Source organism: Lipophrys pholis (genome assembly GCF_963383615.2).
Source record: "Lipophrys pholis genome assembly, chromosome: 16".
NCBI classification, from domain to species: Eukaryota; Metazoa; Chordata; class Actinopteri; order Blenniiformes; family Blenniidae; genus Lipophrys; species Lipophrys pholis.
Window position 1 is genome coordinate 22,258,907 of NC_137634.1, and position 17,474 is coordinate 22,276,380.

At 41.4% G+C, this 17,474-nt stretch overlaps 2 protein-coding genes across 3 annotated transcripts; one reads left to right on the plus strand and one right to left on the minus strand.

The window, feature by feature from the left end:
- Positions 1 to 49: 49 nt before the first annotated feature.
- On the plus strand, positions 50 to 7,264 carry ca4c (carbonic anhydrase IV c; the record flags this gene model as incomplete). The annotated part of the gene is made up of 8 exons (XM_080483413.1): positions 50 to 107; positions 3,157 to 3,204; positions 4,075 to 4,239; positions 4,340 to 4,485; positions 4,651 to 4,743; positions 4,830 to 4,896; positions 4,975 to 5,138; positions 7,076 to 7,264. The coding sequence occupies 8 exons, from the start codon at positions 50 to 52 to the stop codon at positions 7,262 to 7,264; spliced, it is 930 nt and encodes a 309-aa protein (XP_080339539.1).
- Positions 7,265 to 8,560: 1,296 nt separating this feature from the next.
- On the minus strand, positions 8,561 to 15,579 carry asl (argininosuccinate lyase). Of its 2 annotated transcripts, none has more exons than XM_080482460.1 (16): positions 15,431 to 15,579; positions 15,034 to 15,228; positions 13,856 to 13,939; positions 13,724 to 13,780; positions 13,556 to 13,653; positions 13,385 to 13,462; positions 13,224 to 13,301; positions 13,080 to 13,132; positions 12,535 to 12,597; positions 12,338 to 12,452; positions 12,157 to 12,232; positions 11,967 to 12,026; positions 11,794 to 11,877; positions 9,936 to 10,016; positions 8,967 to 9,073; positions 8,561 to 8,886 (listed from the first exon to the last, which is right to left on the minus strand). In XM_080482460.1, exons 1-16 carry the CDS (start codon positions 15,443 to 15,445, stop codon positions 8,724 to 8,726), a joined length of 1,407 nt encoding a protein of 468 aa, XP_080338586.1. In that variant the 5' UTR covers positions 15,446 to 15,579; the 3' UTR covers positions 8,561 to 8,723. The 2 variants fall into 2 exon arrangements, with proteins under 2 accessions (XP_080338586.1, XP_080338585.1); XM_080482459.1 differs by having other exon boundaries at positions 12,157 to 12,241.
- Positions 15,580 to 17,474: the final 1,895 nt, after the last annotated feature.

Below are 17,474 nucleotides of genomic sequence, written 5' to 3' on the forward strand. Positions count from 1 at the left end.
GGATTTCAGTCTCTGAGGAGCGTCTCTCCTCTCCGTGCCCACCCGGATCATGGGTTTCTTCCTCCTCTACCTCCTGACTCTGTTTTACCTCCTGTCTCAGTGCACAGGTATGACACACACACACACACACACACACACACACACACACACACACACACACACACACACACACACACACACACACACACACACACACACACACACACACACACACACACACACACACACACACACACACACACCAATATTCAAACTTGTATGCAGCTGAAGGTAAAAAACTAAGACTAACAGACTGAGAACAGTTTAAAATATTTTTCTGTAAAAGGATTAACAATAATGCGAGAAACATTGGAGTTTAACACTAATCCATGAAGTTTAATTATGTTTTGTCATTTAGGACTTTGTGTTAAACTTTATCATTTAAAATATTAAAAAATTTTCTATGATTAGTAAACGAGGGTGAAAAAAAGGACAGAGTGAGACGATTTCTGTTTCAATATGTTTGCTGGTTTCAATGGTTCGATTTTTTTTTTTTTTCATGAAATTAAGATATAAGATAAGATATCCCTTTATTTATCTCGCATGTGGAGAAATTTGCAGTGGTACAGCAGGATAGTACAGAGAAAGAAGCACACAGCAGGAACTAAAAAAAAAAGCAGATAAAAATACAATGTAATAGAAAAATATGCACACGGTGCCTATAAGTGTGGAATTGTGCTGGAAGGTATTGAAATCTTTCCATCTACTTCCGGAGTCTGCAAACTTCACCACCAAAAGAGCCGTTTTTGTCTCTTTCCACCAAATCAAATTTAAGTGGAGCTGCAAAACATGTCTAACCTCTAAAATGAGGCTATAACAGCTTAGAATGTTTAAAATATAAAAACTTCTATAAACTTTTGATATACATACAAAAACTATGTTGTATTTATGAAGTTTCAGTTATGGTTTAGAATGCTGATCATTTCATTACTTTTTCAGCTATTTTACATCAGATATAAAAAAAAAATACATTTGAGCTGTTTTGGCACTTTTCTTCAATGCAGTTTTGTATGTTTTCTCCCCTCTCCATTTTAAGTGTTTTTCTTTTAGAAATTATAGTCATTCATTCTATCTATCTATCTATCTATCTATCTATCTATCTATCTATCTATCTATCTATCTATCTATCTATCTATCTATCTATCTATCTATCTATCTATCTATCTATCTATCTATCTATCTATCTATCTATCTATCTATCTATCTATCTATCTATCTAAAATCATCACATTATAAGGCATTATTACATTATTGTTTGTTTCAATCATTAAATATAGCTTTTGGTCAAATCTACACATCATGCACTGACCTTCATGTGTCTATTTTTATTCTAAAGCAACAGTGTACATTTTTAAAAAATTTTTTTTACAAAATACATTAAAAAAATCTCTTTTAAAATTTAGAAAGCAGAAATTTTGAATTTTTTAATGGGGAAATCTGCATGGAAAAAGGTTGAAAAATGTTTTCCTTACAAAGAAACTATGAAAAACAGATTCATAAATATCATTTACAGCAATATCTGACAACACAGTAACTTTGAAATATCCCTGGACTGTAAAAAGAGAATAAGATTAGGTGATAAAGTGTTTTTTTTTTTTTTTAATGCACTTTGTGCTTCTTTAAAGGCTACAATAGTTGGAGATGTTTTTATGTAAATTCCTTTTGGCTACTGATTCATTATTAACTTCCAGTGAGGCCAAGTGAGCAGAAAACCAAAAAAAAAGAAGTGAAGCTGGTGTGTTTATTGTTCGACGTTAGAGCCAGGTGGAGGCAAACCGGCCTCCACCTGTGCATTGTTCTCAGCCGGTGAGAACTGCTGTCCTCTCTCAAAGAGCGGCATTGTGGGAGGTTAATCCGTGTCCCTATTTTAGCTTAATGGCCCTCTGAGGCTGCTTTCATTCCCACCGCAGAGTCTCACACTGGAGGCTCATTCACATCGGCGGTACAATGCACGACAACGGCGCGGCGATAACTTCATCAGCACCTGTTGGATGTTGGGGCCGGACGGAGTGAATGCAATCAGTGTAATCGCCAGGAGTCCTGCACAACAACACAACGGGCCTGTCTGAGGGATTACAGTCAATCTTCATCCCTCCGACTCACAGAGATAGAAACATAATCACCTGGAAAGGATGAGGGATTTTCACAAGTGGATTAATGCAAATACGATTTGATAGATTCTCAAAATTTGTTGCAAATCAACATCGAGCGTATTGCTCGCTTCAAATCCACACATGCAACTAATCATTGGACTTCTTAATGTGACTTCAGTTAGTCTTCATACACAGTGTGTAACTGTTATAATGGTTTAATTTGCTCTAAATATCAATTTATATTTTTTATTCCTCTCTATTAATCTTACAATACATTTTCACCTAAAAATTTGTGTTTAAAAACACTTATTGCTTATTTAATAGATTTATTACACCTGCACTTATTTCTTTTTATCATTACTTCTTCTCAAAAATGTAAAAATCATGCATTCCGGTCCCAACATAGTCACTTTATAACATAGTCTAACATCCCAACATCGTATCTATTCATCTTTTATACCACTTTATCCAGTTCAGGGAGCTGGAGCTGATCCCGTCTGACTATGTGTGGAGGCAGGTTAAACTATGGACAGGTCACCAGTGACTGGAGGAAGGAAAAAAAACCCTCACATAGGCACAGTGAGAACATGCAAATTACACATGTAGAAAGTCAAAAAATAAAAAAGTAGGGGATGTGACAGATGACATCAAAGTGAGAAATCTCCAGAAATCAGCCTTTTTAAAAACATGTTACTTGAATACATGTCCAATTTGTCATTTTTGCTACATCTTGTTGCCTCATCGTGTTTAATGTAAAGCTTATTTCCAGGTCTAACTGCAGCTGGAAGACACACGCACATTAATTATTAATATTAATGTTGTTTACCCCCCCCAACTCTTCTCAAAGTTCACCTACAGAACACAAGCATGTGAGCTGGTGAGCCTCCGAGGCTGCTGACTGAGGGGAAAGAAACATTAAGATTAATGGAGCGTGAACTTAATGCTCATTCATTAACTGGCTTGTTTGTGAGAATATACTGTAAATGTGTGCGTTTTGTTTCTACGTTCTGTGCTTCCTCTGCAGCTCAGTGGTGTTACCAGAGCCAGTACTCCTGTGATGACACATGCAGAGGTGAGACCAGACAGACAGTTGATATCCCTCATTGTGATTCAACCGTCAGGGTCCTGTGCAGTTCAAGACTTTCTTGAAGAGTAATTGCATGGCCGTGTGTGTGTGTGTGTGTGTGTGTGTGTGTGTGTGTGTGTGTGTGTGTGTGTGTGTGTGTGTGTGTGTGTGTGTGTGTGTGTGTGTGTGTGTGAAGTAGGTAAGTAGGTAGGTCGGTAGGAAGGTGGGTTCGGTTGGGTAGGGGTAGATAAGTAGGTCATTTGGTAGGTAGATAGGTCAGTAGGTAGGTATGTAGGTATGTAGAGGGGTAGATAGGTAGGTAGGTCGGTAGTTATGTAGAGGGTAGATAGGTAGGTCTTTTGGTAGGTAGGTAGGTCAGTCAGTAGGTCGGTAGGTATGTAGAGGGGTAGATAGGTAGGTCATTTGGTAGGTAGGTAGGTAGGTAGGTAGGGCGGTAGGTATGTAGAGGGGTAGATAGGCAGGTCATTTGGGAGGTAGGTCAGTAGGTAGGTAGGTATGTAGAGAGGTAGATAGGTAGGTCATTTGGTAGGTAGGTAGGTAGGTAGGTAGGTAGGTCAGTAGGTAGGTATGTGGGTTGGGTAGGTAGGTCAGTAGGTAGGTAGGTAGGTAGGTCAGTAGGTAGGTATGTGGGTTGGGTTGGGTAGGTAGGTCATTATTGTGTAAAATTACACTCTTTCATAATATAATATATGAACTCCCAGATCAAACGCAATTTAGTTCAGGACCTCAAACAGTCCAGATTCATCTGGTAGGTCAGTAGGTAGGTAGGTAGTTCAGTAGGTAGGTAGGTAGGTCAGTAGGTAGTCAACTAGGTAATTAGATGCAGGTAGGTCTGACGATGTTTATGTTGCTCAGAACCGAACCACTGGGCAGCTCAGTTTCCGAGCTGTGGAGGATTACGCCAGTCGCCAATTAACATTGTCACCAGCAAAGTGCACATGAACAGCGCCCTGCCACCTTTCGACTTCATCGGTCACACCAACGCCATCAACATCACGGTGGAAAACAAAGGGCACTCTGGTAACAGATCTGACCTCCTCCTCTAAAGGGGCTTTCTTTCTCCATGCTTTGCTGAACTTTGTGAGCCCGACCCCTCGGTGAATAAACGCCTTCTCTGCAGCTCACTTTGCTCTGCCGCAGTCGGTCCGACTAACAGGAGGAGCCCTGCCGGGTCACTACAGAGCCGCCCAGTTTCACTTCCACTGGGGGGGAAATGGGAGGCCGGGGTCCGAGCACACCATCGACGGAGAGAGATTCCCTATGGAGGTACATATAGATCCAATCCATCTGGTTTCTATTGAAATGAAAGATGCAATGTTGACACTTCATAAGGAATTTCTATCAGATCTGACTCAACCTGTCAGCAAGGAAAAGTTCTGATAAAAGATTAAACCGTCCTGATGCTGTAACTCTGCTTTGCTCGCCGCACAGCTGCACATCGTCCACATCAAGGAGCCGTACGGCGCTCTGGCCGAGGCCGAGCACGACATGGCCGGGATCGCTCTGCTGGCCTTCCTGTTTGAGGTGACGCCTCGTTCGAACTTCTCATCCATTCACGCACATTAGGGCTGGATCGGTGTTGAATAATGGCGACTGTGTCCTCTTCACAGGAATCAACAGATGATCATCCTCATCTGGAGCCAATAATATCAGCGTTGGGACGAGTGCAGAACAATGGTAGCAGGTTTGATGACGAGACGTAAAAGATGGAAGATGATGATCCCTGAAGTGGATCTTTTGATTCACGTCTTCCAGGCAGCAGCACAGTGATCCCGAACTTCCGACTCAGCGATATTATCCCCGCCTCCAAAGACCTTCACAACTACTACAGATACGTGGGCTCCATGACCACGCCGGGCTGCGAGCAGGCGGTCGCCTGGACCGTGTTCCACAAGACTCTGACCATCAGCAGCCGGCAGGTTGGAAACTCTGGAGACAGAAATCGTCTCACCTACTCAAAGTTTTTCACGTTTTCCCTTTAGTACAGAGACACAATCAATGCAAAATCAAACTTCAGTTTAAATTGTAGGTTTCAATCAGAGTGTGAATCAAAAATATTGTTGTGTCATTTATATCATGTAAAATCTGCCTTAAAAGCCTTTAGGAATAGATATAAAGATGGAGCGTGAGCAAATGTGCCCACATGCTGTATAATTCTCCATGTGGGAATGTGTGTGAATACATTTCTATGCATATACTTTGCATATATGTATACTTAAAGTAATTTATGTACGTGTAATTGTTTATGGCCAAACAACTTTATTATATGCCTTTCCATCAGATAATTTGTATTAATATAACAGTTCTAACATGTTTAAATGAATATTAACTATTAAATATTATTTATGGAGAAGGGGTGGGATATAATAAGTTATGCTTCTTCCCTCTTCTTTTCGGACATCCTATCTGATTATATTGTTCTGCTGTAATTATTCACTGTTTGTGTGGTAAAATAACTTTGGTTATCTGTTGTGCACTGAGGACATAATATTGATTTAGAGCTTGTCTGAAATAGAATAGAATTGTATTAATTGTGTGAAATATTGGGTAAAATTACACTCTTTCATAATGTAATATATGAACTCCCAGATCAAACGCAATTTAGTTCAGGACCTCAAACAGTCCAGATTCATCTTCAGCGGTCCGGACCAGTAACATTTTGCAAAAATAACCTTTAGATTTAAACTTCAAAGTTCTTCTTTGTTGTGGTTCAAAGTATGTGTGAGGGAAATGATATTTTCACACAACAAACAAACACTGAATATGACGACAATGAAAACATAAAGCCAATTTTAGCGAAACCTTCTGGTGCACATCACAGTGAAATGTCCCAAAAACTTTTTTTTACAAACTGAAATTTTTACCAATCGCTTGGTGGTTTTGCCGGATTGGAGCCTCTGGGAGGCCGACTTTGGCCCATGGGCCTCATGTTTGACACCCCTGACCTAGAATGAAAAGATAAGTTAATTTAGACTTAATTTTTAATGAAAAATAAGGAAAAACTAATAAATCACACATCTATAAGTATCATGTCACAATGTGTTGATTGTATTTACATTTCCATTCATTTTGAAGAAGCAAAAGAAATGTGGCCGTTACCAGATTAAATTCCCCTCTAGTGAAATAGAAGGTAAACACTGATATGGGTAACGTTCATTTTATAAATCCAACAATAAAAATCTGGTTTTAGTTTATATTGTGTACTCTCTACTTCTAATAGCATGTACTCTAAAGGGTTTTTGGACACCTTATTCTTCACGTCAGAAATCTTGTTCCTTCCCCCTCTCTCTCCACCTAGTTACATACCTTCCTCTCTCTCTCTCCAGCTAGTTAAGTTCCTTCCTCTCTCTCTCTCCACCTAGTTAATTTCCTTCCTCTCTCTCCACCTAGTTAAGTTCCTCTCTTTCTCTCTCCACCTAGTTAAGTTCATTCATCTCTCTCCACCTAGTTAAGTTCATTCATCTCTCTCCTCCACCTAGTTCAGTCTCTCTCTCCAGCTAGTTAAGTTCCTTCCTCTCTCTCTCTCCAGCTAGTTAAGTTCCTTCCTCTCTCTCTCCACCTAGTTCAGTTCCTTCCTCTCTCTCTCTCTCTCCAGCTAGTTAAGTTCCTTCCTCTCTCTCTCTCCACCTAGTTAAGTTCCTTCCTCTCTCTCCTCCACCTTGATAAGTTCCTTCCTCTCTCTCTCTCCAGCTAGTTAAGTTCCTTCCTCTCTCTCTCTCCAGCTAGTTAAGTTCCTTCCTCTCTCTCTCTCCACCTAGTTAAGTTCCTTCCTCTCTCTCCTCCACCTTGTTAAGTTCCTTCCTCTCTCTCTCTCTCCACCTAGTTACATTCCTTCCTCTCTCTCTCGTCCTCCCAGCTGGACTCCGTTGTGAAGCAGTGTCGGTTCTGGACGGGTCAGCCCATGACGGATATCTTCAGACCCACGCAGCCTCTGGATGGCCGGGTGGTGTACTGCTCCAAGGCCGGCCCGCCTCTGACCTCCGCCCTCCACTTGTGGTTTGGAGTTTTCTCCGCAGCGCTCGGCACGACCGGTCTGATACCGTGACGCCAACAAACGCTCCATTTAAGCAAAAAAAAAAAAAAAAAAGCAAATGTGTGAAAATCCTATGCAGCTACTATAAAATGTCAATCAAATCAGGATGACCCCCCCCCCCCCCCCCCCCCGGCAGGCTCTCATGTCAACTTATTTACTGGGGTCAATATTTGACATTTAGGCGGTTTTGAGGTTGAGGACTAGAGGTTTGCTGGTTACCACTACCAACACGACACCATTAATTAAAACATTTCCCAAATCTACTGTACATTTTTTGATTTGGAAAGGAAAATAAAATTAGTTCTGATGTGTTAGAGATTCACTGTAGAGAAACTAAGAACAAATGTATGTATTGGCATTCTTTAGGAAATATAATTTAATACTGATTTCACATTAGAAGTGTACAATATAAAAATTTCCATTTGAAAAAACAAATAAATGAGTTGAGGGTTTTTTTGTAAAGAAATGTTTCTGTGAAGTTATTCTGAGATGTTACGCTTATCTAATTATTGCGTATAAAAAACTGTTTGCAGCAATACATTTTCCTTGCTTTACACAACGTTTTCAAGTGAAAACTCAAAACTTTCGTTGCGTTCTGGGTTGTCCGTTTATACGACGACGGTGCTCGAAGCCACGGAAAACAACTTTGTGAAAAACGTTCCGGCTCAATGGAAATGGAGAAATATTCAACTTTTCTGAAACGCCGCCACTGCACATGTGCACCATAGTCGTAGTAAATAGTCCTTCTGCACATGCTCAGTAGACGGACAATGTTTCCTCCAGTGTAATGACCCCGAGTCCATGTATTAGTAACAGTCCAACTTGATCGTCTGTCCACTAGAATGTCTGCGGACAAACACTGTTAATGTTCATAGCGGTTGTGCTCTGCTGCATGTGTATGGTTTCATTTCAACAAAACAAGCAACAGCTCCCACTAGTGGACCTACAAACTAACTACATTTTTAAAACAGAGATTTTTCTGAAACGAAAGTTTTCACTTGAAACGTTGTCGTGTAAACGAGGCCTGAGTGAACAAACACCTCATTAAAGAGGTTTTATCAACAGTTTATTCACATTGGCACCCATCAAGTCCTTTGTAACGCAAGTTATTTACACTCCAGAGTAATAAATCTGTTTTTAACAGTCTTCAAATGTTTGATACGAGTGAAAGAGAAACGTCTTCGAAAGGCTTTAAAATCAATAAAACATTTGATTTTGACACTAACATTTCCTTCGCCGTTTAGTTTTAATTTGTGGACTCCTGAGGGATCAGAATTATTCTATCTAATTCCAAAGATACAAAACAACAGAGGTTAACTATACCAGTTTATTTGATGCAACACGAAATGAAAAACGTTAATCGGCAGGAATTCTTTTTGATTCTCTGAAAACTCTTTTCATTTTCTGTCTGACCGAACCACATCTTCCAATGGCGCACATTTTCAGTAAGCCTGATCCGAATAGCTGCGTTTTAGGAAGTGGAAGTGGGTGGAGGCTGCCGGTTCTTCAGCCAGCTCCTCAGCTGCTCCACCTGAGCGGCGACGCTGCTCCTGGCCGTTCCACCGGGGGCGCTGTACTGCTCCACGCTGCTCCCGTAGTCCCACACCGCCGACACGTCGCTCTCAAACAGCGGGCTGGAATCACAGAGACGACAGGAAGTGAGCAGACCGGAGGGAGAAGACGCCGTTTGTCCAGACGAGAGGAAGGCAGTTACCTTATAGCGCTGAGGTCTTCCACTGTCAGCTGATTCAGAGCGACGTTTTTGGTTTCGGCCGCGAACACGGCTTTACCGGAGAGACCGTGAGCCTCCCTGAACGGGACCTGCAACACAGAGCGACGTCGCATCACGCCACAAGTCAGATAAGACGTTTTCCTCCTTCCATCATCATGTTTTCTTCACTGCATAAAGGGTGGAGAAACACCACGTTCCATATTGGAGAAACACAAGTTGATGGTGCCAAACGAAACCTATATCTACAAGTAATACTGCAGGATCCGACTCTTACTCTACTCCACAATCTTAATGTGACAGGAAGAGTAATGAAGTAAAAATACAAAGTAAATGCGATGACAATACCCGGGGAGTCAAACTTATTTCAGTTCAGGGGCCAAATACAGAACAATTTCATCCTGAGTGATGTCAGAATATACTTTAATTTCAAGCTTTAAAGTTTTTCTTTATTGTGGCGCAGAGTCTATGTGATGAAAACGTCAATATTTACACAAAGCCAAACTTGACTACTGAAAATAACTACAGTTTCAACATAGAGCCAATCTTAATGAAACCTTCTGGTGCAAAAAACAGCGACTTGTCCCAAAAAACTGTTGCATTATGGGTGTTTGTACAAACTCACCCAGAGAGCATGCCTGTGAGGCTAATGCTAGTGTGTTAACTTTCATAGCAGCGATATCTCAGCTCGGGTCTCTGTTGTGCTGTGTCTACTACTCTTAAGAAATTGTTTTTTTTTTTTTTTTTTAAACAATGTTTTGTTTGAAATTTTTAGAATGTGCTTGTTGGTTTGGGCCGGTTTTGGCCCACAGGCCTGACGTCTGACACCCCTCGACTGGCCGCCAAGTTGTGTAAAGACGAAAAAGGAGTTTCACGTATTGAATAATTTAGTGAAACAAAACCGTTTCACGTCAAATTATGTTTCTGATGTGAAAGCAATCTAAGAATACTCACGCCCTTCCTCACGAGGTAGTAGGCCAGGTCAGTGGCCAGCATGTCGGGACTGAGAGCTGCTTCCATCACACTCTGGTTGATCTAAAACAAAACAAAAAAAAAAGATAAAAACTAAAATCCTGTCACACCTGAAAGTTGTATCACGCTTAAACTAGTTGTACTGAAAAATAACAAATCTGTTGCTGTTTGGCAGAGAAACATGATAAGTTGATCATTTATAAGTAGACGTGGGCACAGGGAGGTTTATTTAATATTTTCCTACAGTAAAGAAGAAACGTTCACTAATTCTCCCCAAACATTGGTAGCAAAGGGGAAGGTTTTTTTTTTTTGTTGTCGAGGAAAATCAACATTTTGACAGCTGTTTACGTTTCTTTAAACCATTGCTTCTTGATCGACTAAAACTGGGTGTGCTTTTATTAAATATCTGTTTTACTTCCGTTAGTCCAGGGGTGTCAAACAAAAGGCCGGTGGGCCAAAAACGGGCCACAAGGAGCTCCAATTCGGCCAAACTACCAAGCAAATTGTAAAACATTTCAAAGAAAACATCGATTTTTTTTCAAAACTAATTTTATAATAGTAGTGGACACCGAGATCATTGCATTTGCATCATAAAAATTTACTATGAAAATTATAGACATTGTCATTAATTATACTCTGCCCCAAGACAAAGAAAAACTTTAAAGTTTAAATTTGAAGGTTATTTTGGTTCTATCTTACCGGTCCTGCCCACTCAGATTGAAACTGGACTGTATGTGGCTACTGAACTAACATGTTGGTCATATACAGAGTAGAATATGACACTTTATAGTACTGCAGTGGTACACAATAATGTTTGACTAAGAAATTATCTTTTTCGCAAAATAATGAATGATTTTGATCAATTCAAGCCTCGTCACGTCGTATTGTGCAATAATGGTGCAATATGCAGTGATGGAATAGATTTTTAACTCACTATGTATCAACGCTGCATTTTGAAATAATCTGCCGCATTTCTTAAACACATTTTCTAAAAAACGTTGTCGCATAACCTGTTCCATACTGCAACAGTAATTATGAAATGCGGGTTAAATGATTAAATGTACTCAGTAGCACTTTACAATCTGGTTTCACTTCCTCAAGAAAAAAAAATGAATTGCTTGTGGAAGTACTGATAACTTCTAACCATAGCAGGTAATCTAAAAAGTGAAACCTGATTTAGAGCCCTATATTCTACCATCACTACGTTGGCAGAACGTGCACAAAACCAAAGACTGACATAGAATTTTAGTCCAACTGAATCCAAGTTTTTTCTCTCACTATTAAACATAGAACCACATATCCGGACAAAGGGTAACATGTATTACATAATCCACCAAATTGTTGCAATGTTTAACAAGTTATTACAAAATGTGGCAAATTGTATTTAAAAATGAAGCGTTATTACATAATGATTTATTACATCATTACAAATTGCACCATTATTGCTTAAGGCAACGCTACAAAGCTTTTCGACAGATTTCATTATATGTAGATGAAATCTATAATTTTCAGGTATTCCAGCAGTCTGGCCCATTCGTTGAATCGCGCTGCAAACAGCCCCGACACTCAAAGCTGTGGGACTCCACTGCACGAGACACAATCTGCCTTAATGCTCTCAAACAGTCTGTGTATCCTGCTGTAAGATCTTTGTTTGGAATCAGCCTTCTCTTTGATTTTAAACTCATGCCTTCACTCCCTCAATAAAAACAAAAAAAACGTGGCATCTCATGTTTGGGTCTTCATGTAACAGAAATGTAAAGTACACAAACAAGTAGTCAGAGCTTTTAACAATATTTAGGAGTGTGTATTTCATTTGTCGTAACAGCGAAGTGACTCTGACCTTGAGCGTGGTCATGACCCCAGTGGTGACCTGCAGAACCGCCTCCACTGTGTCATAGCAGTCAAACATGGCCTCCTTGTCCTCCTGCAGAGCGGTGAAGACAACGTCACCATGTTGGACAGACATTTTTAGGAAAACTAGTGGAAAGATTCGCTTCTTTTTTCCCCCCATACCTGTAGGTCTTTGTTGTAAGTGCTGGGCAAGCCCTTCAGAGTCATCATGAACCCTGCACACTGAAACACAAAGTTGACATTCTAACTCTTTTATCTGTGTGGCGTCCATAACTTCTCTCTTTTAGACTCCGCGTGAGTTTTCCTCCTCGGTCGACCCGACACAACAGAAACAGACCATTTAGCGTCTTACTCGGCCAAACAGTCGACCTGCTTTGCTCCTGATCAGCTCCAGGCTGTCTGCGTTCTTCTTCTGAGGCATCAGACTGCTGCCTGTGCTGCACACACACACATAAACACATGAACACACACACACATAAGTAATCAGTCTTGATGTTTGTGAATCCGATTGGCCGAGCGAAGCCCGAACTGGCCTGTAGGCGTCGGAGAGCGTGACGAAGGAGAACTCCTTGGTGCTGTACAGCATCAGGTCCTCGGCCATCTTACTGAGATGAGTCAAGCAGAGAGACGCCCAGAACAGGAACTCCGCTGCAAAGACACAAACGAAAACACGCGACAAAGGTGTTTCATCTCATCTACGGTCGCCGACTTAGAGGTGCAGGTCACGTACCAACAAAATCTCTCTGACCGGTGGCGTCCATGCTGTTCAGGCTCATGCCTTCAAAAGCCAACTCTGCAAATAAACACATAAGTTCAGCTTTACAAAAAAAAAAACAAGTTGTGAAGTGTTTAACACTTTCCCCGCACAGCAGGAATCGCCCTGCGTTCTTTAATTCACGGTTATCACAACTGTCTCTGTCCATTAACAAGTAGCACAACTGTTTTGAGGATTAGGTCCCGTTTATACGACAGCGATTCACGTGAAAACGTGTGTTTTGTGTTTAGTTAGCGTGTTGGGCCACTAGGGGGTGCCGTTTGTTTTTGGAATGAAACCACACGCGCATGTGCAGGAGAGCCATTTACGATGGCCGCGGTGCGCATGCACGATAGCCGTGTTTCAGGAAAATCGCATTTTCGCCCCGGTCTCCATGGAAGTGGCGTTTTCAGCGGCTCCGAGCACCGTTGTCATGGAAACGGCCACTTGAGCAGAAATGTTGTCATTTGCCTAAAAACGAAGCCCTGAGTGAAAGATAAGAGCCACTAGAGGAGCCAGACCTTTCTGCAGAAGCTCCCGATCAATGGCGAACGGCGTTCCAGCGATGGCGCCGCTGAAAACAAGAGGGATTTTTTATGTATTTTTTCCCCCTTGGTCATCCCGGGGAGTGAGAAACCAAAGAACACGAAAGTTTTGCTGCGTACCTGCCCAGAGGCAACACATTGACTCTCTTCTTGAGCTCCAGAAGCCGGTCCACATCTCTGCTCAGAGCGACGGCGTGGCTGAAGGCGAGAGGGAGGCCCGAGGCCGACGTGAAGCGACACTCAGCCGGCGTTAACAGAGCAAGACATTGACTACACTTCACCTCAACATCCAGTGGCTCCATCTGATTGGCTGAGCCCTCTGCATGTGCGTGTAACCGGGGAAAAGAACCTCGATTTCTCTGATGACGGAAAGAAACAACATCAAAAACATCAAGAGTCCCACTTTTTAAAAGGCGCAGGTTTGTGTGTCCGTGTTCTGGTGTGAGTCTCACGCTGCCGCTCGCTCTACCATCGTACAGATCAAGCCCAGGGCGTGGTGCGTCAGGGTGGCGATGGCGTCTCGCAGCCACAGTCTCATGTCCGTCACCACCTGAGGAAGCAAGACCAAGTTTAATCCACACCGAGGATTTAAATGCGGATCAATCGCTTTTTTTAATCACCTGGTCATTTCTGCTGCGACCCGTGTGCAGCTTCCCCGCAGGAGCACCAATCAGCTCCTGAGGAAACACAGTCAACTCTGTCATGCGATTTCAAAATAAAATACACGTGTGAGCAACGTTAGAAGGCTTCACCTTCAGCCTCCGTTCGTTGGCAGTGTGAATGTCTTCATCTCCAGGCTTGATCTCAAAAACGCCTTTCAACCACTCCTCTGAAATCTGCAGACTCATAAACAACAACGGGCTCAAACTGGAGAAGAAAAACAACACAAACCAAACAAACAAACAAAAACATCACGTGGCGATGCCGCCGTCCCCCCACTGTCCATTCTTTCTTTCTTTTTGGCAGCTGACATCTGTCACATGACGACACTCTTGTTGACCTCACACTCAGCAGAATGCAGAGGAATCCTGCACCCCGGCACATTTCAGCGTCACTGACGAGCAAAACGCCACTGGGCATGAAATCTCCTGGACGAATGATCTGATTCTGATGCTTCAAAAGACGGAAGAATGGATGGAATTTATTATCTCCTGTCAGATTCCTTCTGGTCGCCTCCCATGAGAGCGAGGGTGTTGAACGTAAGGCCTGTCGGCTAAAACCTGGAAGAGGCTCCAATCCGGCAGTTTTGAATATTTTCTGGTTATTTTAGTGGATTTAATCTTTTAGCTCCATTAGCCATTTTCTGTGTATTTTAGACTTTGCTGTTTAAGCTCGTTTCAGCTTGGATCTTTCAGCAGATTTAAAGAATTTCAGGGATTTTATTTCAGTCTTTGACACTTAAACATTGTGGCTTTTCTATTTTCCTTTTTACAATTTGTCACTGTTTTAGGCTTTTTTGGCTGCTTTTAGATTTGTGTTATTTTTTTTATTTCTCTATTTGAAGCATTCTTGCCTGTTTTAACATTTCTTAGCAATTTTTTGCATTTCTTTTCTCTTTCTTTATTCTTAGACATTTTGGCTTTTTTAAAATTTTGACATATTTTCAGACCTTTTGTTAAATTCAAGATGTTTTAGTTTTTACGCTTTTATTTTATTTTTCAGTTTCTAGCTATTTTAGCCATTTCAGTTATTTTACTTTGTCAGTTTTATTTTTTTTTTAAGAAGATAACAGTTCTTTTGATGTGCATTTTTTTTTTTTTTTTTTAAGTTTATTTAAACCTATTTCCAGGGAATCTTCAGGGAGCTGCTACAAGTGGACAAAACGGCCAGATATGGACGATATTGATCTCCACATGTTGCAGAACTCTGGGTCACAACAAAGGTTAAAAAACAACCGTATAGCATGAAGAGATGGAGTGTGTGTGTTCACCTGGTCCATCCCCTGTAACATCTCCTCCATCTCCCCCTTGCTGACCAGCCTGGCCTTCTCCAGAGCCTTCACATAAGCTCTGCTCCCTCGGATGTCTGCGTCCCACATCCTCTGGTCGTAGGCGATGGACGCGTTGAACTTCTCCATGACGGGGTCCACGTCCCCCACGAAACGACCCCCCCAAAGTTTACCCCCCTGCAGGACAGCACACATGGCATGTTTAAGCCCTCTGAAATGTGTGTGTGTGTGTGTGTGTGTGTGTGTGTGTGTGTGTGTGTGTGTGTGTGCCCGGTGGAGCGTGTGTGTTATTTTCTGGCTGTGACAGCTTGTTTTGTTAGCGATCAGCTGGCTGCGAAAGCCAAAATACGCGCAGTTCGGAGCGCGACGCGGCTCTTACCTCGGCACTGGACATGCTGCTGGTGGTCTGCCGTGGTCCGTGCGGTGGTTTTTAATGCAGAGAGAGGCAGAAAGAGGACTCCGACATGTGCAGGGAGGGAGGAGGCGGGTTGGAGGCGTCGTGTCGCTTTAATGAACGTCAGCAGAGACGCGCCAGTCTCCGGAGAACCAGGACGCACAGGGGAGGAGGGACGATTACACCCAGGATCTGTTAAACCGCTGGCTCACAAACTGTTTGGACCAGAAATACTTTTTTACATTTCCAGGACCTACCGTTTCAGAATTACTTTCATTTCGAGGCCACGCATCTGGACAAACACGCACTTATAAGCTTTTCTGCGCCTTTTTTTTTTTTTTACTGAAGGTTTGAGACAAACCGCAAATTCAATGTTAAACTGATTAAAATCACATGAACAGTGGAATTATTAAGCCTACATCACGTTTCACAGTTTTTTGAATTCAATGCTTTCAAGATTTATTTTTCTAATAATGTGCAAAGATTTAATTTTAAAACACTGAAATTAAGAGACAAAAGCACTGAACCTGAACGTAAGCCATGAATATGGTCAGGTTTTTTTTTTTTTTTTTTAAGGAAATTTACTTATCGTTCAACTATGCTCTCTTGCAATGACTCCAACTCACATCTAGGGGGCGCTCCGCCCCACTTCGTGAATCACTGCTATAAATCAACCCAGGACACAAACTACCACCTGACTTCTTCCAAACTACACATTCAACACACAAACCTGACACAATACAAAGAGAATTTCTCTCCATGGAAAGTCATACATCAAATATGGTCATAATATACCATATGTTTGATCCTTTTTTTGTATTATTTACTGTTTAATTGACATTAAAACAAGAATACACATCTATTTCTGTTATAGATAGATAGATAGATAGATAGATAGATAGATAGATAGATAGATAACCACTCCAAGAGTTAAACAGTTTGAATTATGGGTCTTGATGGTGCAGAACCTGAACATGTGAGTGGAGCATTACTCACAGATTATATTTCCCATCTTTATTTATTCCTAACTTTTAGAGCAGCAGTGCAGGATGGAGAGGAGGAATAAAAGACCAGAGTGAGTAATGACACAGCAGAAATCTGTGTGAACTCCTCCCCTCTCATCCTCCTACCGGACGAAGCAGAGCTGAAACCCAAACTGCACAGTAGCTTCGACAGGCTCCACAGTCTCTACACACCCTGCCTTTTCCGGGGGTTGTGTCCATCTATCAGGAAGAAAACCAAATAAAGGAACTGAGGATGCGACACGGATGAAACTGGTAACCTGGCAACCGTTTCCAGATAACCAGCAGCAGCTGCCTGTGAGGCGTGTTGTGATGGAAGAAGCGTGAGACAGCATGAAAAGTGAAAGAAGGAAAGGCAGAGAGGACGATAGAGGTGAGAACAGTGTTGATCAGGAGTGGAGCAGATTACAGTTTGCATGGAAGTTACAGCTTTAAGATAAAGTAAATGTGCTGAGCAGACGATTCTGCTCCTCAGAGTCGATGGAGCAGATCCAGAAACTCTAGCCGGAACAAGTCTCAACATCTTTTCTTGAGAGGCTGAAGATGTTTTTCTGACTCTCTGACTTGCTTTATGGATAATCTAAATGATTAGGATTCATGTGATCAGTAATTATTCAACTACTGTAATTATGTTATAGTTTATACAGTGAATGTAAGTTTATTCAGTATGTTTACAACAGAGAGCACTTTAATAATTCTAAATAGTGGAAACAATTTAAATTGCTCTAAATCTATTTCCAACAGAAATATGACCACACGAGGGTTCCTCGTGATAAGATGAGTGTCAGATGATGAGTGAATCTTGTGTTTTACATGAAGAAAAAAAGAACAAAAAAAGGGTGATAAAGCTTGAATAATAAACAAACAAACAAACAAACAAATAAATAAATAAATAAATAAATAAATAAATAAATGAATGAATGAATGAATAAATACTACTACTACTACTACTACTACTCCTACTACTACAACTACTACTACTACTAATAATAATAATAATAATTTTG